This window comes from Pseudophryne corroboree, chromosome 8 (genome assembly GCF_028390025.1).
Source record: "Pseudophryne corroboree isolate aPseCor3 chromosome 8, aPseCor3.hap2, whole genome shotgun sequence".
NCBI lineage: Eukaryota > Metazoa > Chordata > Amphibia > Anura > Myobatrachidae > Pseudophryne > Pseudophryne corroboree.
In genome coordinates this window covers 434,788,712-434,813,462 of record NC_086451.1, presented here as the reverse complement: position 1 = coordinate 434,813,462, position 24,751 = coordinate 434,788,712, and the positions used below count along the sequence as shown (strand labels likewise).

At 48.6% G+C, this 24,751-nt stretch overlaps 1 protein-coding gene across 1 annotated transcript in view; it reads right to left on the bottom strand.

Moving 5' to 3' along the window:
- The window catches only part of LOC134947925 (flotillin-1-like), a 91,232-nt gene that overhangs the window by 31,576 nt on the left and 34,905 nt on the right, over positions 1–24,751 (bottom strand). Inside the window, exons 4-6 of the mRNA XM_063935738.1 lie at positions 16,178–16,253; positions 16,007–16,097; positions 12,485–12,628 (exon numbers count right to left, since the gene is read on the bottom strand). Coding sequence (XP_063791808.1) covers positions 12,485–12,628; positions 16,007–16,097; positions 16,178–16,253 — 311 coding nt within the window. The remainder of the gene's footprint in view (positions 1–12,484; positions 12,629–16,006; positions 16,098–16,177; positions 16,254–24,751) is intronic.

Sequence of the window (24,751 nt, the reverse complement as noted above, 5' to 3'; positions counted from 1 at the left end):
CTGTTCAGCGGGAGAAAATCTTCGCGAAAAGAACGCACAGGGATGGACCTTCTTGTCCTCAAAGAGCTGGGACAATACTGCTCCTACTTCTACAGTGGAGGCATCAACCTCCACCAGGAATGGACGGCTGAGATCGGGTTGTCGTAGGACAGGGGCGGTCATGAAGGCTTCCTTTAAAAAGATGAAAAGGCGTCTAAAGCCTCCAGAGACCACTTGGCAGGATCCGCTCCTTTCCTAGTAATGCGGTAATGGGAGCTATGACAGAAGAATAATTCTGAATAAATCTTCGGTAGAAGTTAGCAAATCCCAGAAAACGTTGAACCCCCTTAAGGGTAGCTGGAAGCGACCAATCCTGGATCGCCTGGACTTTAGCGGGGTCCATCTGTAACTTCTGTCCCGAGAGGATGTAACCGAGGAATGGAATCGTGGGTACTTCGAAGGTGCACTTCTCTAATTTACAGAATAATTGATTCCTCCGTAAACGAGTTAGAACCTCTTTGCCTTGTTCTCGATAGGTCTTCAGATCCCTAGAAAAGATGAGGATGTCATCCAAATATACCACCAAGCAGTCATAGAGGAGATCTGTGAAAATTTTGTTAACGAATTCTTGAAAGACGGCTGGGGCGTTACACAGGCCGAAAGGCATTACCAGGTATTCGTAAATGCCCATCGCGGGTATTAAATGCCGTCTTCCATTCGTCACCTGGGCGAATACGTATAAGATTGTAGGCTCCCCCGTAAGTCCAATTTGGAGAAAACAGTAGCTCCTTTAACACGGTCTAATAGTTCTGGAATTAGAGGCAACGGATATCGGTTCTTAATTGTTATGTCGTTGAGACCTCTATAGTCAATACAGGGCCGCAGACCCCCATCCTTCTTTTTGACAAAGAAAAACCCCGCCCCGGCCGGAGAGGTGGAAGACCTGATGAACCCTTTATCCAAATTCTCCCAGATATATTCCGACATGGCCTGTGTCTCAGGGAGTGAGAGAGGGTAGGTTCGACCTCGGGGAGGAGTTTTGCCTGGTACCAGATCAATGGAACAATCCCAAGTGCGATGCAGAGGCAAGGTGTCACGATCCGGGTATCTGGACGCCATTACTTACCCTTCAGATGCCTCCTAAGGCTGGCTCAGCGTTCCAGGACCGGATCCCGCTGTTCCTGAGTTTCCACATGCAGAATGTCAGAGTGGTGATTTCATCAGCCGCGGCCTCCGCTGTGCCCGCGTGGTTAAATGTGCGCTTGTCAGTCTGGCGTCTCCTGTCTCCTGTGGCCGGCGTCACCATTACTGTTTCAATTCTCACATGGATTACAAACCAAACTTCCCTCCAAGTGTCTGCATGGGCGCAGCCATCTTGGATTTTGTCATCTGAGCATTTCCACCAATCTGCTGACTGTATTGTTGATTTGCATAATTGCCTAGCCAACCCCTTCCTTGCTGCAGGTATAAGTAAGCTGTGCCTGAGCAAGGAAGGCGTCAGTGCTTTGGTTGTCTAACCTAGTTCCAGTTTGTCTCTCTCCTGTGGTTGTCTTCCAGGTTCCAGCTCCTGTCTCCAGACTTCTGCTATAGAGACCCGCACCAGCATTCCATCTGCGGTGTAGCCTGACTCTCCGATCCATTCTGGACTCACCTGTTTCCAGTTACAACAATCACCTGCTTCCAGCCCAGCTTCCAGCAGTGTACAGCTTCTCTTAAAGGGCCGGTGTCCTTTCTGCAGTTTACCACTCTCCACCGGTATTATTATTTCACCGCTCTCAAACTCCAAACTTCATCAATCACCTGCTTCCAGCCCAGCTTCCAGCAGTGTACAGCTTCTCTTAAAGGGCCGGTGTCCTTTCTGCAGTTTACCACTCTCCACCGGTATTATTATTTCACCGCTCTCAAACTCCAAACTTCATTATTATTTCATCGCTCTCAAGTTCGTTTATTATTTAACTGGTTCCAGCCAGTATCCACTCCGTACCAACAACAGTCTGGTTCCAGCCAGTATCCACAGCAGCCGTTTTATCTTCAGCAACCCAGCCTTTCCTGGAACACCAGCTGGTACGATCCTGGGTTCTCTCCATTGCTACAGTCAGGTCTGGTAAGGACTTTCCAACTAGAAGATTATAAGAACTGTCTCACTCTACCAGTGCCTGTGGCCCTTGCCACCCTGTAGTACCCAGGAATTGTATTTATCCTCTGTTGACTTTTATGTTTCCTTTACTGCTGCTGTGTTACGGAGTTTGTCATAATAAACATCATTGACTTTTATCCTGGTTGTCGTGGTCACGCCTTCGGGCAGTTATTCTACATGTTACTTACATGTCTAGGGGTCTGATACAACCTCCCAGGTTCCGTTACATCTCAGCCCCTACAACTGAGGCTGCCTCCCGTCAGCTCAGGCCCTCAGTTGTGACAGTAAGCACTGACCTAATGAATCCAGCCGGAGACCAGGATCAAGCGGCCAGGCCAATGCAAGAACTGGCAGCCCGACTTGAACATCAGGAGGCTGCACAGGGCCACATCATCCGCTGTCTCCAGGATCTCTCTACACGGCTGGATGGGATTCAAACGACCCTCCGTGGACCTGGCACGTCCGGTGCGTCCACTACAGTGACACCAGCTGTAACCCCACCCACCTTACCCATTTCCAGTCCACATCTTCATCTTCCAACGCCAGCAAAATTTGATGGATCTCCAAGGTTCTGCAGGGGATTTCTCAATCAATGTGAAATCCACTTTGAGCTTCTACCTGGCAATTTCTTCAGTGACCGTACCAAAATTGCCTATATCATCTCCCTTCTCAGTGGCTCAGCCCTTGACTGGGCATCACCTTTATGGGAGAAGTCTGATCCCCTGCTATCCTCCTATACTGACTTTGTAGCTACATTCAGGCGCATCTTCGACGAGCCAGGCCGGATAACATCTGCTTCATCTGAGACTCTCGGTTTACGCCAGGGAACACGTACTGTGGGACAGTATCTTATACAGTTTAAAATCCTGGCATCCGAACTGGCATGGAACGACGAGGCCCTGTATGCTGCATTCTGGCATGGCTTATCAGAACGCATCAAGGATGAGTTAGCTACCAGAGACTTGCCCTCTAAGTTGGATGAGCTAATTTCTCTTTGCACGAAGGTTGATCTACGTTTCAGAGAGAGAGCAACTGAGCGAGGAAGATCATCTACTCCTAAATCTTCTGCTCCTCCTCCTCGTCAACCATCTCCATCCAAGGATGAGCCTATGCAAATTAGTCGTTCTCGTCTATCTCCCGCTGAGCGCCGAAGACGTCTCTCTGAGTCTCTCTGTCTCTACTGTGCAGCTCCGTCGCACACTATCAATGCCTGTCCCAAACGTCCGGGAAACTCCAGATCCTAGCTCGCCAAGGAGAGGGCCGGCTAGGAGTAATGATCTCCTCTCCATCTCCTCATGACTGTAACCTCCCAGTGTCGCTCCAAATTGCTCAACGTTACAGGAACGTCATTGCCCTCCTTGATTCCGGAGCAGCTGGGAATTTCATAACCGAAGCTTATGTTAAACGGTGGTCCCTACCCACCGAGAGACTGTCCTCGTCCATCTCTTTGACTGCCGTGGATGGCAGCAAGATTTTTGACGCAGTCATTTCCTTAAGGACTCTTCCAGTTCGTCTGAGAGTGGGAGTTCTTCATTCTGAGTATATTTCTTTTTTAGTGATTCCAAGAGCCACACATCCAGTGGTTTTAGGCCTTCCATGGCTCCGTCTCCACAACCCATCAATTGACTGGACGACTACGCAAATACTGGCATGGGGTCCCTCCTGTGCTGAGACTTGTTTAGCCAAAGTTCTTCCTGTTTGTTCTTCCTTCCCCAGGTCATCTGATGTTCCGCCTCCTCCATATCAAGACTTCACGGACATGTTCAGTAAAGCCTCTGCTGATATCCTTCCTCCTCATAGAGAATGGGACTGCCCAATCGACTTCATTCCAGGGAAGGTTCCACCGCGAGGCCGAACTTATCCGTTGTCTCTGCCTGAGACACACTCCATGGAAGAGTACATCAAAGAGAACCTGGCGAAGGGTTTCATCCGACCATCTTCTTCTCCAGCCGGCGCAGGCTTCTTCTTCGTTAAGAAGAAAGACGGTGGTCTGCGTCCGTGCATCGACTACAGAGGTCTGAACGACATTACCGTCAAGAACCGATACCCTTTACCCCTGATTACCGAGCTCTTTGATAGAGTTAGTGGTGCAACTATTTTCACAAAGCTGGACTTGAGGGGTGCCTACAATCTCATCCGAATCCGTGAGGGTGACGAGTGGAAGACCGCCTTTAACACCCGTGACGGACATTATGAGTACCTCGTCATGCCCTTCGGATTGAGCAATGCTCCAGCAGTCTTCCAGCACTTCGTGAATGAGATTTTCAGGGACATCTTGTACCGCCATGTCGTGGTTTATCTAGACGACATCCTCATCTTTGCTAATAATCTCGAAGATCATCGTTTGTGGGTAAAAGAGGTTCTTTCCCGTCTCCGTGTCAATCACCTCTATTGTAAATTGGAGAAGTGTGTGTTTGAAGTTAAAACCATTCCGTTTCTAGGTTACATTGTGTCCGGTTCCGGACTAGAGATGGATCCTGAGAAACTCCAAGCAATCCAGAATTGGCCTATACCCTTAAGCCTCAAAGGGGTCCAGAGGTTCTTAGGGTTCGCCAATTATTATAGAAAATTTATACGAGACTTTTCCACCATTGTGGCGCCTATCACTGCATTAACCAAGAAAGGTGCTAATCCGTCCAAGTGGTCCGAGGAAGCTACACAGGCCTTTCACCTTCTGAAGCAACGGTTCATCTCTGCACCAGTTCTGAAACAGCCCGACACCGACTCTCCTTTTATCTTAGAGGTAGATGCCTCCTCCGTTGGAGTAGGAGCAGTGTTATCCCAGAGGGCCAAAGATGGACATCTACATCCTTGCAGTTTTTTCTCCCGGAAGTTCTCCCCAGCTGAGCGCAACTATGCCATTGGCGATCAGGAGTTGCTAGCCATCAAGCTCGCTCTGGAGGAGTGGAGATACCTGTTGGAGGGAGCTTCCCACTCAATCACCATTCTTACCGACCACAAAAATCTTTTATATCTCAAAGGCGCACAATGTCTGAATCCTCGTCAGGCCAGATGGGCACTTTTCTTCTCTAGGTTTGACTTTAAACTCCAGTTCTGTCCGGGTTCTCAGAATCGTAAGGCCGATGCCCTTTCCCGCTCATGGGAGCAAGAAAATGAGTCCGAGTCTGCAGACAAGCATCCTATTATTAATCCGTTGGCATTCTCCACGGTAGGGATGGACTCTACGCCTCCACCAGGGAAAAGTTTTGTTAAGCCAGTTCTAAGGAAGAAGCTCATGCATTGGGCCCATGCTTCCCGTTTTGCTGGACATACAGGCATTCAGAAAACCCTTGAATTTATTTCTAGGTCCTACTGGTGGCCAACTCTGAAGAAGGACGTTATGGAATTTATTGCTTCCTGCCCAAAGTGTGCCCAACACAAAGTCTCCCGCCAGTCGCCTGCGGGGCAACTGGTTCCATTATCTGTTCCCCGTCGACCTTGGACCCATTTGTCGATGGACTTTGTTTCCGATCTACCTATCTGCAACAAGTTTAATACCATCTGGGTGGTAGTTGACCGGTTCACCAAGATGGCACATTTCATCCCTCTCACCGGTCTTCCGTCAGCTTCCAAGTTGGCTCAAGTGTTTATACAAGAGATCTTCCGACTTCACGGTCTTCCTGAAGAGATCATCTCGGATCGTGGAGTACAATTTGTAGCCAAATTTTGGCGAAGTTTGTGTCAAGCCCTCCAAGTCAAGTTAAAGTTTTCCACGGCTTACCATCCTCAGACCAATGGTCAAACCGAGAGGGTGAATCAGGACTTGGAGGCCTTCCTCCGTATATATGTGTCTTCCTCTCAAGATGACTGGGTTCAACTCCTTCCTTGGGCCGAGTTCAGCCACAACAATCAATACCATTCCTCATCTTCTTCTACACCATTCTTCATTAATTATGGATTCCACCCTAAAGTCCCAGAATTCCAACCGCTTCCCGCAACTTCTGTTCCAGCAGTGGATGTCACCTTGCGTCAGTTTTCAAATAACTGGAGGAACGTCCGCGCAGCCCTGCTTAAAGCCTCATTCAGGTATAAGAAGTTTGCCGATAGAAAGCGTAGAGCGGTTCCTGCTCTCAAGGTGGGTGATCGTGTGTGCTGTCCACGAAGAATTTGAGGTTGAGAGTTCCCAGCATGAAGTTTGCACCTCGCTACATCGGACCCTTCAAGATTGAACAAGTCATCAATCCTGTTGCCTACAGGTTACAGTTACCACCCTTTTTGAAAATACCCAGGACATTTCATGTTTCTTTGTTGAAACCGCTGATCCTGAATCGGTTTCATTCCGCACTTCCTCCAGCTCCCAAAGTTCAGACTCAACGGGGAGTCGAGTACGAGGTGGCCAAGATTTTGGACTCACGTTTCCGTTACGGTCAGTTACAATACCTCATTGACTGGAAGGGCTATGGTCCTGAAGAACGCTCTTGGACCAATGCCTCAGACGTCCATGCTCCTGCCTTGGTCCGAAATTTCCACGCAAAGTTTCCTTTAAAGCCTAAGAAGTGTCCTGGGGCCACTCCTAAAGGGGGGGGGTGCTGTCACGATCCGGGTATCTGGACGCCATTACTTACCCTTCAGATGCCTCCTAAGGCTGGCTCAGCGTTCCAGGACCGGATCCCGCTGTTCCTGAGTTTCCACATGCAGAATGTCAGAGTGGTGATTTCATCAGCCGCGGCCTCCGCTGTGCCCGCGTGGTTAAATGTGCGCTTGTCAGTCTGGCGTCTCCTGTCTCCTGTGGCCGGCGTCACCATTACTGTTTCAATTCTCACATGGATTACAAACCAAACTTCCCTCCAAGTGTCTGCATGGGCGCAGCCATCTTGGATTTTGTCATCTGAGCATTTCCACCAATCTGCTGTCTGTATTGTTGATTTGCATAATTGCCTAGCCAACCCCTTCCTTGCTGCAGGTATAAGTAAGCTGTGCCTGAGCAAGGAAGGCGTCAGTGCTTTGGTTGTCTAACCTAGTTCCAGTTTGTCTCTCTCCTGTGGTTGTCTTCCAGGTTCCAGCTCCTGTCTCCAGACTTCTGCTATAGAGACCCGCACCAGCATTCCATCTGCGGTGTAGCCTGACTCTCCGATCCATTCTGGACTCACCTGTTTCCAGTTACAACAATCACCTGCTTCCAGCCCAGCTTCCAGCAGTGTACAGCTTCTCTTAAAGGGCCGGTGTCCTTTCTGCAGTTTACCACTCTCCACCGGTATTATTATTTCACCGCTCTCAAACTCCAAACTTCATCAATCACCTGCTTCCAGCCCAGCTTCCAGCAGTGTACAGCTTCTCTTAAAGGGCCGGTGTCCTTTCTGCAGTTTACCACTCTCCACCGGTATTATTATTTCACCGCTCTCAAACTCCAAACTTCATTATTATTTCATCGCTCTCAAGTTCGTTTATTATTTAACTGGTTCCAGCCAGTATCCACTCCGTACCAACAACAGTCTGGTTCCAGCCAGTATCCACAGCAGCCGTTTTATCTTCAGCAACCCAGCCTTTCCTGGAACACCAGCTGGTACGATCCTGGGTTCTCTCCATTGCTACAGTCAGGTCTGGTAAGGACTTTCCAACTAGAAGATTATAAGAACTGTCTCACTCTACCAGTGCCTGTGGCCCTTGCCACCCTGTAGTACCCAGGAATTGTATTTATCCTCTGTTGACTTTTATGTTTCCTTTACTGCTGCTGTGTTACGGAGTTTGTCATAATAAACATCATTGACTTTTATCCTGGTTGTCGTGGTCACGCCTTCGGGCAGTTATTCTACATGTTACTTACATGTCTAGGGGTCTGATACAACCTCCCAGGTTCCGTTACATCTCAGCCCCTACAACTGAGACTGCCTCCCGTCAGCTCAGGCCCTCAGTTGTGACACAAGGTGTCCGCCCCATGCTTACTGAAAACATCTTGAAAGGCCTGGTATTCCACAGGAAGGCTGGAAGGGCTGGAAGAACAGAGGGGTCTTACTGAGGGCAAACAGTTCTGGAAGCAGTTTCGTCCCCAAGAGAGAACATCCATGGTTTGCCAGTCTATGTGGGGATTGTGTTTTATTAACCATGGAAATCCTAGGATCAGTTCGTGAGAGGCTTTAGGAATTACAAGAAAAGATATATTTTCCGAATGAAGAACTCCGACCTTCATCTTGAGAGGGATAGTACGAAAGGATATGATTCGCTCAGGAATATGACTTCCATCCACCGCAGTAATTGAAATGGTACGATCCAAACGGACCGTTTGTATTCCCGATCGTTTAACCAGAGCTGATGTAATGAAGCTTTCGGCGGCTCCGGAATCAAGTAGTGCAGGGATGAGAAGAGAAGAAGAAGGGAGCTCCAGGTGAGTTAACAAGACAGACTCTTTCTTGGCAAGTAATTCTGAGAATTCTCCTAGCTTGACCTCTCCGGCACAGGCTAGGAGCGGGCGTTTCCCGGACGTTGACTGCAGGATTTAACAAAATGATCTGATGCACCACAATACAGGCACAGGTTCCCTTGCCGCCGTCTCTGACGTTCTTCGTTGGAGAGACGGGAACGATTGATCTGCATGGGTGCTTCGGTAGTTGGTAATGATGGGCTTGGCGGACGAACGACTTGAGGCTTAGGACGATCTGACCGCGATCTCTCCATACAGCGTTCTCTGAACCTCAGGTCTAATTTATTACATAAGGAAATTAACTTATCCAACTTATCCGGTACGTCCTGAGTTGCTAGGTCATCTTTGATCTTTTCGGAGAGACCGCTCCAGAAAGCTGCAATGAGAGCCTCCTCATTCCAGTTCAGTTCTGAGGAGAGTACGAAACTGGATCACGTACTGACTGACCGTACGTGTGCCCTGACGCAGGCACAGGATCTCCAATGAGACGGCAGAAGTCCTGCCTGGTTCGTCGAAGATTCTTCGAAAGGTGGCTACGAACTCTGAATAGTTAGACAGGATGGGATCCGTCTTCTCCCACAAAGGTGAAGCCCATTCCAACGCTTGCCCAGTAAGCAAAGAAATTATATAGGCTACCTTGGTTCGTGCTGATGGGAAGTTGGCCGACTGTAGTTCGAACTGGATTTCGCACTGATTAAGAAACCCACGACATTGTTTTGGATTCCCATCGAACTTACTGGGTGATGGCAAATGTAACCGTGGAAGTGGTACTGGTACAGGCGGAAGCGGGACCAGGGGTGCTCATGTGGGAGCAGCCGTAGATACTTGAGGGGCTGTCATGGCAACACAGAGAGAATCGAGACGTTTGGACATATTCTGCATGAACTGCACAATTTGAGATTGTGTGGCCTCCTGCTTACTCAAGCGAGACCAGATATCTGCAGTTGAATCACCTCCTGAGGCCTGATCACCCGTCGGATCCATTGGGCCAGTGCTTACTGTCACGTCTAGCAAGGTTTGAGGATCCGGCAGCTGAGACTTGCCCAAGGAAGTAGTTGTCTGCAGATGAATAAAACGAGGGGGTTGGATATGGTTCCTTCTCATGGGACAAGGGGCAATGAAGAACGTAGGCGGGGCTAAGAGTCAGTGAGTTGTAGTTCTTGAGAATGAGGCTGAGGTAGAGAACTGTGGCTTGTGAACGATGACTTAAAGACGTAGTTGTAGACAAAGAACTGCGGGTTGTGGCTTGAAAGACGAGACTGTAGATAATGAACTGTGGAACTGTGGTGATTAAAGACGTGGCTGGAGACAAAGAACAGTGGACTGTGACTTGAAAGACGAGGTTGTAGATAATGAACTGTGGACGGTGGTTCAAAGACGTGGCTGGAGACAAAGATCTGCGGACTGTGGCTTGAAAGACGAGGCAGAAAGACAGAGGCCGTCCGTGCCCAAAGGGTCTAACTGGACCGGGTTTTCCAGGAGCGCTTCCACAGGCAGCAGTAGGTTAGGAACGGCAGGGCTGCAGCAGCAACTGAGAACCGGCTAAGCAGGGTTAGGAGTAACCAGAATACGGCAAGAATCCTGGGAGCACAGGGCTAAAGCACCTACAACAGGGTTGTAACTTGAAGCACTGGCCTCCCTGTCATAAACCAGCCCCCTTTTATAAGGAGAACTCTCCCTGGATTGGCTGGAAGAAACAGGAAGCCAAAACTATGCCTCAGACTTGGTCTCCAACATGGCAGCGCCCAGTAATGCAGACCTCTCTGCATAGCCACACAGCTCACTGCCCCTGGTCTCCTAGCAACCATTCCGGCAAGAGAGACCCGCTGCAGCGGCGTCCTGCCGCCACGAGCGAACCCCCTCACTGCCACTACCGCTGCCCACGGACTCGGTGTGGCAGCCCTCCTCCGCTGCTACCCACAAGCCGCAAGTGAAGCCAGCCCCGCGGCCTCAGCATACCGGTAAGACCCCGGACGCTGACAGGTACCACTTTCACCCACAGTGTCGCACAATACGTGTATGAGTATGAAAATATATTACTATGGTACCACCTTCACCCACAGTGTTGCACAATATGTGTATGAGTATGAAAATATATTACTATGGTACCACCTTCACCCACAGTGTCGCACAAATACGTGTATGAGTATGAAAATATATTACTATGGTACCACCTTCACCCACAGTGTCGCACAATACGTGTATGAGTGCAGAATAGTATGCTGCGGTCTGACCGGCAGAGTCACAGTACTTATGAAAATAAAATAAAATTTGTATAGTACACTGGGGTACAGCACAAACCAAAAAAAGATATATATTTTTAATAATTATATTTTAGACTTTTTTGCTGTTATTTTTTTAATTTTACACTGGGGCGGAGCCCCTGGATGGATGGACAGATCACCCCTAGGTGGATAGAACACCACTTGTCAGATACAGCAGATAACAGACAGAGCACCCCTGGACTGATACTGATGGGACACACCAGTACATCACTGGGGCAGATCCCCTGGATGAATGGACAGATCACCCCTAGGTGGACAGATACACCAGACAGAGCACCCCTGGACTGATACTTCAGCCCCCACAGCAGCCACCAGCCCCACAACCCAGCACTGAGATGGACACGTCCGTTCAGTACACTTTTCACAGCCGGAGTGAAAATCGCGCCGATCACCAGAACCTTTGTAGAATCCAAAACCCGGCGAGAATCCGACAGCGGGATGATGGCGTTTGACTCGTTTTGGGAACCGTGTCTGGTGGGAAACCCAGAGGCGGACTTGAATCCGGACTCAGATCGGGAAGTTCGGGTGAGTCCGGTCCTTGGAGAACCGGACCCACTCATCTCTTATAAATATAAATATATATATATAGTGAGGCAGGGTCCGACACTAGCCTAGGTTCCAAATGTAGGTAAAGTGCTCAGGTGCCCTCTGGGATAATGATCCAGTATAATGCAGAAGAATGGCGGCACTCAGAGGCTTACTTAGAGTAAAGAAAGTTAGCTTTATTAGCTCAACGTTTCGGGTCCTCTGCCCGTCGTCAGGAGAAAAACATACAATACATACAAACATATTTATACCTACAACATAATTACCTGATCTTGTCCAGCTGGATGCGCTCCGTTCCCGCCGCCCTCAGGTGTCCGTGCCACTGGGACGCTGCTCCGGCGCGCCTGTGACGTCATCGAACAGGGCACATCAGCCGGAGAAGATCACGGAAGTTGTTGGCCGTTGCCATAACAACTCCAGTACTGATACAAACGGCACGGACACCTGAGGGCGGTGGGAACGGAGCGCATCCAACTGGACAAGATCAGGTAATTATGTTGTAGGTCATTGTCTGTGGTCCTGAGGAAGGGCTGTGTCCCCGAAAACGTTCGTTTGATCTGACTTGATCTGAATACAATTTACTTATCATGAGAGTCTCTGAGTGCCATTCTTATAGGAGGAATATGACATTTTGCTGAACTGGACACCGGAGCATTTAACCTGTATTTGTGAGTGCCGGCTGAATTGGATCCTTATATATACATACATACATACATACATGCACGACTTACCAAATCATATAGATAGCGCTCTCGGACGGTCTACAGGGACTGGAGCCCACAGTGGCAGGGCTCCAGCTACGCTGAGATTCAGCCGTCTGCAGCATGCAGAATCAGCATTCACTAGCGGGTCCCATCTCGCAGTTCAGCAGCAGCGGCGGATGCACTGAGCAGGAGCCGTCCTGTCCCCTATTGCAGGTGTTAGCAGGGCTCCTGGGACAGAGCCAATTAACTCTACAGTAGCGGGTGTGCTGCAGAGCTCCATTAGAAGAGCAGCGGTCACACCTTCTATGAACCACACAGGTGCTGCTGAACATGCAGGTGCCCCTTCAGGGTTTGGAGCCCGGAGGCAGGTGTCTCCATTGCCTCTGGGAGTTATGCCCCTGAGCTACACTAATCCGAAACTTCTAAAATAAATGAAACCTTGTCAGAAGACACAATACCAGACGTATGGCCTTACCTCCGCCGTCATTTGAACGATAATGGCACGCTGGTGACCCTCAAAGATATTAAGGGCAATGTTCTCCACCTCAAATTTCGATTTCTCCAGGAACATCTGACAAGCAGCCGCCAGCATCTCCTTATTCTTACCTTCAATTTTTACCTGCATGACGTACAGATCGGAGAGGTTACATGACCAGTTACATTGGGTAAGTAGGAAAAGCGTGATAAGTGGATTGGGTAATGAAAAAAATGCCCTTTAAAGCTAAAGCTAGATTTAAAATTCATCTACTATATAAAAGTGAAAAGTTGTCCTTCTGTCTGTCTTTCTATACAAATCCACAGTTTACAAGCGAAGATCGTGAAATTTGGCATACGAGCGTATTAAAACACACCGGAGGCAACTGAAAAAATTAGAAATCCCTAGCACCCGTAGGGGTCGGGACAGCAGCACAGAGTATATCAGGAGACAGCATAAATCCGGAATTGCTGAATCCATGTACTCAAAAATTGGTACACATATGCCTTACAATCTGGAAACAAACAATATGGGGGGAAGAGACCCCTAGCTCCCCTAGGGGTGAGGCAGCAGCACTGAGTATTTCAGCAGACAGCATAACTCTGGAATGCCTGCAGCAGTTTACACCAAACATGGTACACATATGACTTTCACTCTGGGAACAAACACTGTGGGGGTCAGACACCCCTAGCACCCCTAGGGATGGGACAGCAGCACAGAGTATGTCAGCAGACAGCAGAACTGTGGAAGGCCTGGAGCACTTACACCAAACTTGGTACACATATGATTTACACTCTGCAAACAAACTCTGTGGGGGTTAGACACCCCTAGGGGTGGGACCGCAGCACAGAGTATGTCAGGAAACAGCATAACTCCCGAATGCCTAGACCTATTTACAAAAAACTTGGTACACATATGACTTACAAGCTGGGAACAAACACTGTGGGGGAAAGACACCCCTAGCACCCCTAGGGGTGAGGCAGCAGCACAGAGTTTTTCAGCAGACAGCATAACTCTGGAATGCCTGGAGCAATTTACACCAAACTTGCTACACATATTACTTACATTCTGGTAACAAACACTGTGGGGGTAACACACCACTAACACTTCTAGGGGGTGGACCAGCAGCACAGACTATATCAGGACATGCATGATATGTCAGTGATGACAGGGCTGCATGGGACAGGCGCAGTGACATGATGTGAGGAGGGGAATGGAGGTAGCACAAACCTACACACTGAGAGTTATATAGTGGAAGTAGCACGGTCCCCCAGCAGCACAGAGTATATCAGGAGATACATAATGTGCTGCGCTATATACGAAACTGTAAAAAAAACGCTCATTTACAGGGGCACTGACATGATGTGAGGAGGGGAATGGAGGAATTGGTTTGCCGGTTGCTATTCAATTATCCCCGATATCCAGCACTTATCGGGGATTAATTTCACCTGCCTCAGGCAAGCAAAGCCAAATCTCCGATAAGTGACTACTTTTGGCCGCGGTAAGTGCCGCAAAAATTCAAGTGAAAAACAGGGTGATGTAATTGGAAACCGGTGAATAAACATTGGTGATAAAATGTTAAAAAATCACGAAAAAAACCTGTTTATTGCGGCCGTGGCATTATCGCGGCTAACTGGATGCGCCCAGTATCTGGACAACAGAACTGAACACACAAACCACAGAAAAGGATTAATAAACCCCTTAGAACTAGAATATGTAGCATGTGGCCCATGTGACCTGATCAGGACATTCGGTTTAAACAAAATAATAATAATAATAATAATAATAATAAATTATAACTGAGGATGTAAAACACAATATTAATGGGTATAAAGCTGTTATTTTTATACAGCAATTTTTTCTGTATGTTGGGGTAAGAAAATGGAGATAGTCAATTACCGAAGTGGACAAATATTCAACCTATAAGTTCCCAAAGAGCTACTTACTTAGACAATAGGCTGAATATTCGTATTGGATGGCAACCCCAAGAAAATGAGCGCTATTGATAGTGATTGGTCGGGAAACTTGGCAGCAGCTGAATGTACCTGGTGGCAGAGGGCGTCTAGAGAGCCAACCCAAGTATCATGTGATTGGCTCATATTCTGGCCTGAGATGCCCCCTCTTTAGCCAAGTACACTCTAATAACACTAACGTGAGCAATCGCTATAAAGTACTGTAGGCCTGGAAACTGGGGACGGATCTTCCCCACCATTGAGAGAGGAACAATAGCAGTAGCGATTCCAGGACACCAAAATTAAGAATAAAGGTTTTATTGTATCAACATTACAAAGTCTGACCACTTCTGATAACTGCCAACTCCAGTTTCTGAGTAGTGAGCCAGACATACAAGGTCAATCCCTTCCTGTGTTACTATGGAAACTTTTACGTATTGTAACTAACGTTACAAGATGCCCTTTAAGATTAGCTCATCCCTTTCAGCACTGTAATGTAAGAGCCACACATGATGGCATGTGCTCCATTCCCGTGGTGCCGAGAGAGGGGGGAAGAGGGTACAAATTACCCAGGCCCAGGTCTCATGGAGGGGCCCAGTGGGAGCCCCAAGCTTTCTCCCCCTTAACTGGCAGCAGCAGCTACAGCTCTTCTCCTAAGCTCAGCACACGCTGCTGACTGCTGGGTGCCCTGAGGCTCAGTGGGACGACAGGTAGTATAAGCAGAAATTCTATGGCACTCTCGGAACTTACTAATGTAACAATATATTCTGGGGATGACCACTAATGTGCAAGTCAACATTTCAGTTTATTCAACTTTAATCATAGTAAGTCCTGAAAGTTCTGTGGTATTTCTGCATATACTATATGTTTGTGTGTTTATATATGTGTGTGTATACAGTGATTGCACTTACACGCATGCTTTATCCCAAAATTACCATGGAGGATCCACTTTCACAAAATGATGGTGTTCCAGGGAATGCGCTCTGCAACCAATGCAGCTGTCCCACCATCCTAATAGTGAACTGCTGGGAGGTATGTCATGCTTCTGTGAGTGGGTACTTCTCGTGTGCTAGACATGCCCCCAAAGTGGTGCAGCCATGCAACTAACAAGGTGTGGCTACACCCCCTGCAGGCAAGGTGCGTAGCACTAGCTACCATAAGTGCAGGGAATGCGGCTGCTATGGGGCCCGAGTCATCTCTGGGGCCCGAGCCTTCCCCTGCACCTAGTTTCTGAGCCCCGGTGCTGGCAACCTTTAACCTTACAATTATGCAGCCACACCTGCTGACCCTGCCGACTCCACCTCCTGTGTACTAACTAAACTGCTGACAGCTTTAAAAACAAACGGGGCCCCAATGGTGAGTGCTGCATGTGGTCCACTGAGGGAGGCGATCCTAAAGTAATCCACCGTAGGGGGGCGGACGTGTCGCGTGGGGGGAAGGGGGGATGCACGCGCATGAAATTATGCTATGGGGCCCCGACTGGCATAGCTACGCCCCTGTCCCCGAGAAGTTACTGTATTGGGACCCAGGATTTATCTTGGCAGCCCTGCTCCGTCCTATCCTGCCTTACCTGAGCACTGCCAGTAACGGAGATGGGGACTCCGTCTCGTGTATAGACTTCCTTACTCCTCACATACAGCCTCATCATATTCAAGGAGATCCTGAAAGATGACATAATACAGGATATATAGACACATACTGTAGATCCGGATGAACCGCGAGACAGGTACATGTATCTCACCTCTGAATCTGATGTACACAGGGCAGGACAAACACCCAGCCGCCAGTAATCATTACAGGAGGGCTGCGGCACATGCCTGGGAATGTAAATAAAAACATTTAGACTTTGTGCACAGTGAGCACAGTCAGACGTACAGCATTCATGCCAGACGCATTTACCATCAATGGGGATGCCTCAAATCTTCTAAAGAGTGGAGACGTGGTCAAGTTGAGAGGTTGCCCATAGCAACCAATAAGTTTCCACCTATCATTGTATATAACATACTTGATAAATGCTAGCTAGAAGCTAATAGGTTACTTTGGACAACTTCTCCACTCTCTAGAATCTTTGACTCATTTACCCCAATGTCTTTCATCTTTTTTTTTTTTTCCAGGTGTTTATTTTTTGTTTTTTTCCAGTTTGTGTTACTCGCTAATCATTTATCCATTCACAGTCCTGTAGAAGTAAACAATAAAATGTATATGAAAACAGTGTTACGGGCAAGAATATACAAGCAAATGTTTATATATCTATCTGTCCAGCAGGATCAGATTAAGCCTGGGGGGCACTTAAAACAGGGGGGTCACCACTCCTCCACATCTTGTCAGCACTGCCCCTACTTGTCATCCTGCCAGCCCCCACTATCGGACTGCACACCGGCCCGTGGGGGTGCCCCTCAGGAGCCTCCTTCACATGACTTCATGTTACACGTGTCAACATGGAGGAAGCGCTGAGACACTGGGGCAGATGTAGTAAGCCTGGAGAAGAGATAAAGAAGTGATAAGTGGAAGGTGATACGCACCAGCCAGTCATCTCCTAAAGGAGGTTACACACATAGAGATCCGTGCTTAAATTCTAAGCAACCTGACTAGGGGGGTCATTCCGAGTTGATCGCTCGCTAGCTACTTTTAGCAGCCGTGCAAACGCATAGCCGCCGCCCACAGGGGAGTGTATTTCCGCTTTGCAAGTGTGCGGACGCGTGTGCAGCCGAGCGGGACGAAAAAGTTTTTTGCAGTTTCTGAGTAGCTCTGGACTTACTCTGCCGCTGCGATCACTTCAGTCTTTTTGGTCCCGGAATTGACGTGTGACACCCGCCCTGCAAACGCTTGGACACCCCTGCGTTTTTCCAAACACTCCCTGAAAACGGTCAGTTGCCACCCACAAACGCCCTCTTCCTGTCAATCTCCTTGCGATCGGCTGCACGAATGGATTCTTCGTTAAATCCATCGCCCAGCAACGATCCGCTTTGTACCCGTACGACGCGCCTGCGCATTGCGGTGCATACACATGCGTAGTAGTAACCTGTTCGCTGTGCTGCGAAAAACGGCAGCGAGCGATCAACTCGGAATGACCCCCTAGATTGCATAGAAATTAAGGACGGATCTCTCCGTGTGTATGCCCATAGCGATAGCGATCCACGGCCCCGCGCGTCGCTATCGCTGACTCTAGATTTGGCATGCATGCCAAATCTAGAAGATCACTCACTTCACTGCTCTGTGAAGTGAGCGTGTCCCCCCCCGCCCCCCCCTTGCTCAGCACACATCGCGCTGTGTGTATGGGGCTTAGCTGTCATTTTTCAAATCCGTAATGATTGGCTGGTGCGTTATCACCTTGCACTTATCACTTCTTTATCCCTTCTCCAGTTTAATACATCTGCCCCACTATATGGTACAGCCTGATAGCAGCGGATTAGACCCTGAGCAGCAGCCAGCGCAGTATAAAAGGAGGAGGCCGCATACAGAGACATCCTTCAGTTTTTTGCTAGATGAATTCAGTGGCGCCCTCCAGAGGCCAGTGCCCCTAGGCAGCCGACTAAAGCTGCCTAATGGTAGAGCCGGCCCTGCACACTGGCTCTATACTGTACTTGCAAAGATTAATAATGTATAGCTAGCTAGTGGCAGGTTTAACTTTTGCCGAGTCAGAATTCTGTAGCACTAGTGTATTTACTGTGATGTCCACTCTGCCTGCTCCTGTAGCTACTCGTAGTGCTGAAATACCCGTTTCTGTCCATGCAGTGAGGATCAGTCATTGACAAGCACTCGGAGCACTGCCTCCTTAGCTGAAGGCCTCCCTCTCCTCTTGTCAGTCATTCATTACTTGAGCCGCATACTGCATGTCCAGGCACTGCCACCGGTGCCTCCTCCTCCCGGCAAGATCTCCATTTCTCTGCCACCCTGAAGCTCCAGTGCGACCGGACTCTGTCTCCCTCAGTTAACTCTTCCAAGTGGCCATTTAACTGCTCCCTGGTTTCCCCATTTATAAACAACAGCTCATGCTAGCTCCTCCCACCTGCTGATAACGGGGACCGGCTCTGCCTATTGCCAGAGATTGTGCCGTGGGATCGGTATGAAATACCTCCAATCAAAATCCCGATGGTCGAAATCCCGACAGCAATTGACCGACGGTCAAAATCCCGACAAAGTCAAAATCCCGACATGGACAAAATACCGACATGTAAAATGCAGACAGGTCAAAATACCGACATGCATTTTCATTGTTTTTTTTGTGTGTATGTCGACATAGGTTGACATGGACACCATATAAGTGTACCGCATCCCTGCTGCGCTCGGCACACTATTATACTCCCCCTCCAGGTCCACCGGGATTGTAAAGTATGAACATGTCGGTTTCAATGAAAAAATCATGAAAAACTCATGTCGGCATTTTGACCTGTCAGCATTTTACATGTCGGTAGTTTGACTTTGTCGGTATTTTAAATGTTGGTATTTTGTCCATGTCGGGATTTTGACCGTCGGTCAATTGCTGTCGGGATTTCGACCGTCGGGATTTTGACTGCATCCCCGTGCCGCAGATCCACTGCAGCCAGAATGCTCTTTTCCCCAGGACAGTTCATAGCATCAATAAATAAAATCAATTAATAATACACGTCATATACATTTTATATGCATCTACTTCATGGGTGTGGATCATTAGATCTACAAATAAAAGGTTTACAGTCATTAGGTCGACCACTAAGGGTCGACATGTATTAGGTTGACAGGGTCATTAGGTCAACATGAGAAAGGTAGACAGTAAAAAAGATGACAGGGTCAAAAGGTCGACACATGAAAAGGTCAACATGACAACATGACAAAAGGTCGACACAAAAATGGTCGACCCACTGTTTTAAAGGGTTTTTTTGGAGTTGTTTTCGCTGTCAAATCATGTGGAACACCAATTAGTGCACCGCGTCCCCTCGCATGGCTCAGTTTACTCGCCATGCTTAGAGCATGGTGCTACACTCCTCTACCACTACGCTCGGCACAGGTTAATATTCCCAATCGTAGTCCACGTGGATGGTAAAGTATGAAAAAGTTGCTAATAACCCCAGAAAAGCTGCGTCGACCATAGGTGTGTCGACCATTTCATCCTGTAGACCACAGGTTCTCAAACTCGGTCCTCAAGACCCCACGCGGCCCATGTTTTGCAGGTCACCTGTACATTTTTCAAATGTGACAGTTGGTGATACACAGTGCAGCTGCTGGATGACATGGAAAACGTGAACCGTGTGGGGTCCTGAGGACAGAGTTTGAGAACCACTGCTGTAGACCTTTTGTACCTGTCAACTATAAGCACAGTCGACCTATTGACCTTTTGTCTGTGTTGACCTACTGCATGTCGACCATTAGTGGTCAACATAATGACTTTTGACCTTTTCATGGTTGACCTATAGTCCGGATGCCATACTTCACAATATGTTCATATCTACATAAATAGACTTTTTGTGTGTTACTACATCTATTTACAATGATGTCCTGTTCCTGGAGGGTATCACACACCATTTACAAAAACGTTTGAACATAACAGCGACCATTTCTTCAATGAAACATGTGAGCTGTGTATTATTGACAGATTTAATATTGATAATAAGATTTTACTTACCGGTAAATCTATTTCTCGTAGTCCGTAGTGGATGCTGGGGACTCCGTAAGGACCATGGGGAATAGACGGGCTCCGCAGGAGACAGGGCACTTTAAGAAAGAATTTGGATTCTGGTGTGTTCTGGCTCCTCCCTCTATGTCCCTCCTCCAGACCTCAGTTAGAGAAACTGTGCCCGGAAGAGCTGACAGTACAAGGAAAGGATTTTGGAATCCAGGGCAAGACTCATACCAGTCACACCAATCACACCGTATAACTTGTGATAAACATACCCAGTTAACAGTATGAACAACAACGGAGCATCAGATCAACCCTGATGCAACCAAACATAACCCTTATTTAAGCAATAACTATATACAAGTATTGCAGAAGAAGTCCGCACTTGGGACAGGCGCCCAGCATCCACTACGGACTACGAGAAATAGATTTACCGGTATGTAAAATCTTATTTTCTCTAACGTCCTAGTGGATGCTGGGGACTCCGTCAGGACCATGGGGAATAGCGGGCTCCGCAGGAGACAGGGCACATCTAAAAAAAAGCTTTTAGGTCACATGGTGCGTACTGGCTCCTCCCCCTATGACCCTCCTCCAAGCCTCAGTTAGGTTTTTGTGCCCGTCCGAGAGGGTGCAATCTAGGTGGCTCTCCTAAAGAGCTGTTTAGAAAAGTTTTTTTTTAGGTTTCAATCTCAGTGATTCCTGCTGGCAACAGGATCACTGCATCGAGGGACTTAGGGGAGAGATTTCCAACTCACCTGCGTGCAGGATGGATTGGAGTCTTAGGCTACTGGACACTTAGCTCCAGAGGGAGTCGGAACACAGGTCAGCCTGGGGTTCGTCCCGGAGCCGCGCCGCCGATCCCCCTTACAGACGCTGAAGAGACGGCAGAACGGAGGTCCGGAAAACAGGCGGCAGAAGACTCCACAGTCTTCATGAAGGTAGCGCACAGCACTGCAGCTGTGCGCCATTGTTGTCACACGGCTCACTGACTCAGTCACGGAGGGTGCAGGGCGCTGCTGGGGGCGCCCTGGGCAGCAATATAATTACCTTTAGTGGCAAAAGAAATACATCACATATACCCATTAAGGCTATATGTATGTATTTTGACCCAGGCCAGTTTCTTAAAAACCGGGAGAAAAATCCCGCCGAAAAAGGGGCGGAGCTTATTCTCCTCAGCACTCAGCGCCATTTTCCTGCTCAGCTCCGCTGGTGAGGAAGGCTCCCAGGACTCTCCCCTGCACTGCACTACAGAAACAGGGTAACAAAGAGAAGGGGGGCATAAATTGGCGATATTTATATATTAAGAGCGCATATATAGTAAACAACACCTTCTAGGGTTGTTTTTATACATTTATAGCGCTTTTGGTGTGTGCTGGCAAACTCTCCCTCTGTCTCCCCAAAGGGCTAAGGGGTCCTGTCTTCGATTAGAGCATTCCCTGTGTGGCTGCTGTGTGTCGGTACGTGTGTGTCGACATGTATGAGGACGATGTTGGTGTGGAGGCAGAGCAATTGCCGATGATGGTAATGTCACCCCCTAGGGAGTCGACACCGGAATGGATGGCTTTAGTTATGGAATTACGTGATAATGTCAGCACACTGCAAAAGTCAGTTGACGAAATAAGACGCCCGGCAAACCAGTTAGTACCGGTTCAGGCGTCTCAGACACCGTCAGGGGCTGTAAAACGTCCATTACCTCAGTCAGTCGACACGGGTACCGACACAGATGAATCTAGTGTCGACGGTGAAGAAACAAACGTATTTTCCAATAGGGCCACACGTTATATGATCACGGCAATGAAGGAGGCGTTACAGATCTCTGATACTGCTGGTACCTCAAAAAGGGGTATTATGTGGGGGGTGAAAAAACTACCTGTATTTTTCCCAGAATCAGAGGAATTGAATGATGTGTGTGATGAAGCGTGGGTTACCCCCGATAGAAAAGTGCTAATTTCAAAGAAGTTGTTGGCATTATACCCTTTCCCACCAGAGGTTAGGGCGCGCTGGGAAACACCCCCTAAGGTGGATAAGGCGCTCACACGTTTATCAAAGCAAGTGGCGTTGCCGTCTCCTGATACGGCCGCCCTCAAGGATCCAGCAGATAGGAGGCTGGAAACTACACTGAAGAGTATATACACACATACGGGTGTTATACTGCGACCGGCAATAGCCTCAGCCTGGATGTGCAGTGCTGGGGTAGTGTGGTTGGATTCTCTGACTGAAAATATTGAGACCCTGGATAGGGACAGTATTTTATTGACTCTAGAGCAATTAAAGGATGCTTTTCTTTATATGCGAGATGCTCAGAGGGATGTTTGTACTCTAGCATCAAGAGTAAGCGCGATGTCCATATCTGCTAGAAGAAGTTTATGGACGCGACAGTGGTCAGGTGATGCGGATTCCAAGAGGCATATGGAAGTATTGCCATATAAAGGAGAGGAATTGTTTGGGGTCGGTCTTTCGGACCTGGTGACCACGGCAACTGCCGGCAAATCCACCTTTTTACCTCAGACCCCTTCACAACAGAAAAAGACACCGTCTTTTCAGCCGCAGTCCTTTCGCTCCTATAAAAAGCGACCAAAAGGACAGTCTTATCTGCCGAGAGGCAGAGGAAAGGGTAAGAAAGGGCAGCACGCAGCCCCTGCCCAGGAACAGAAGCCCGCCCCGGCTTCTACAAAGCCATCAGCATGACGCTGGGGCTTTACAAGCGGACCCAGGAACGGTGGGGGGTCGACTCAAGATTTTCAGCAATCAATGGGCTCACTCACAAGTGGACCCGTGGGTCCTGCAGATAATATCTCAGGGTTACATGCTGGAGTTCGAAAGGTTTCCCCCTCGCCGGTTCCTAAAGTCTGCTTTACCAACGTCTCCCTCAGAAAGGACGTCGGTTTTGGAAGCCATTCACAAGCTGTATTCTCAGCAGGTGATAGTCAAGGTACCCCTCCTACAACAGGGAAAGGGGTATTATTCCACACTATTTGTGGTACCGAAGCCGGACGGTTCGGTAAGACCTATTCTAAATCTGAAATCCTTGAACCTGTACATACAGAAATTCAAGTTCAAGATGGAGTCACTCAGAGCAGTGATAGCGAATCTGGAAGAAGGGGACTTCATGGTGTCCCTGGACATAAAGGATGCTTATCTGCATGTCCCAATTTACCCCTCACACCAAGGGTATCTCAGGTTCGTGATACAAGACTGTCATTATCAGTTTCAAACGCTGCCGTTTGGTTTGTCCACGGCCCCTCGGGTCTTTACCAAGGTAATGACCGAAATGATGGTTTTTCTACGAAGAAAAGGCGTATTAATTATCCCTTACTTGGACGATCTCCTGATAAGGGCAAAGTCCAGAGAACAGCTGGAAGTCGGTGTAGCACTAACCCAGGTAGTGCTTCAGCAACACGGGTGGATTCTGAATCTTCCAAAATCTCAATTGACCCCGACAACTCGTCTGCTGTTCCTGGGAATGATTCTGGACACGGTTCAGAAAAAGGTGTTTCTCCCGGAGGAGAAAGCAAGGGAGTTATCCGAACTTGTCAGGAACCTCCTAAAACCAGGAACGGTGTCAGTACATCAATGCACAAGAGTCCTGGGACAGATGGTGGCTTCGTACGAAGCGATTCCATTCGGCAGATTCCATGCACGGACATTTCAGTGGGATCTGCTGGACAAATGGTCCGGATCGCATCTGCACATGCATCAGCGGATAGCACTGTCACCGAGAACAAGGTTGTCTCTCCTGTGGTGGCTGCAGACTGCCCATCTGTTAGTGGGCCGCAGATTCGGCATACAGGACTGGGTCCTGGTGACTACGGAAGCCAGCCTACGAGGTTGGGGAGCAGTCACAAAGGGAAGAAACTTCCAGGGCGTGTGGTCAAACCTGGAGACGTCTCTTCACATAAATATACTGGAGCTAAGAGCGATCTACAATGCTCTAAGTCTGGCAAAACCGCTGCTTCAGGGTCAGCCGGTGTTGATCCAGTCCGACAACATCACGGCAGTCGCACACGTAAACCGACAAGGCGGCACGAGAAGCAGGAGTGCAATGGCAGAAGCTGCAAGGATTCTGCGCTGGGCGGAGAATCATGTCATAGCACTGTCAGCAGTGTTCATCCCGGGAGTGGACAACTGGGAAGCAGATTTCCTCAGCAGACACGACCTTCACCCGGGAGAGTGGGGACTTCATCCAGAAGTTTTCCACATGATTGTGAACCGTTGGGAAAAACCAAAGGTAGACATGATGGCGTCTCGCCTCAACAAAAAATTGGACAGGTATTGCGCCAGGTCAAGAGACCCTCAGGCAATAGCTGTGGACGCTCTGGTAACACCGTGGGTGTACCAGTCAGTGTATGTGTTCCCTCCTCTGCCTCTCATACCAAAGGTACTGAGAATTATACGGAAAAGAGGAGTAAGAACGATACTGGTGGCTCCGGACTGGCCAAGGAGAACTTGGTATCCGGAACTTCAAGAGATGCTCACGGAGGATCCGTGGCCTCTACCTCTAAGAAGGGATCTGCTTCAGCAGGGTCCTTGTATGTTCCAAGACTTACCGCGTCTGCGTTTGACGGCATGGCGGTTGAACGCCGGATTCTAAAAGAAAAGGGCATTCCAGAGGAAGTTATTCCTACCTTGATTAAGGCTAGAAAGGAAGTGACTGTACAACATTATCACCGCATTTGGCGAAAATATGTTGCGTGGTGTGAGGCCAAGAAGGCTCCAACG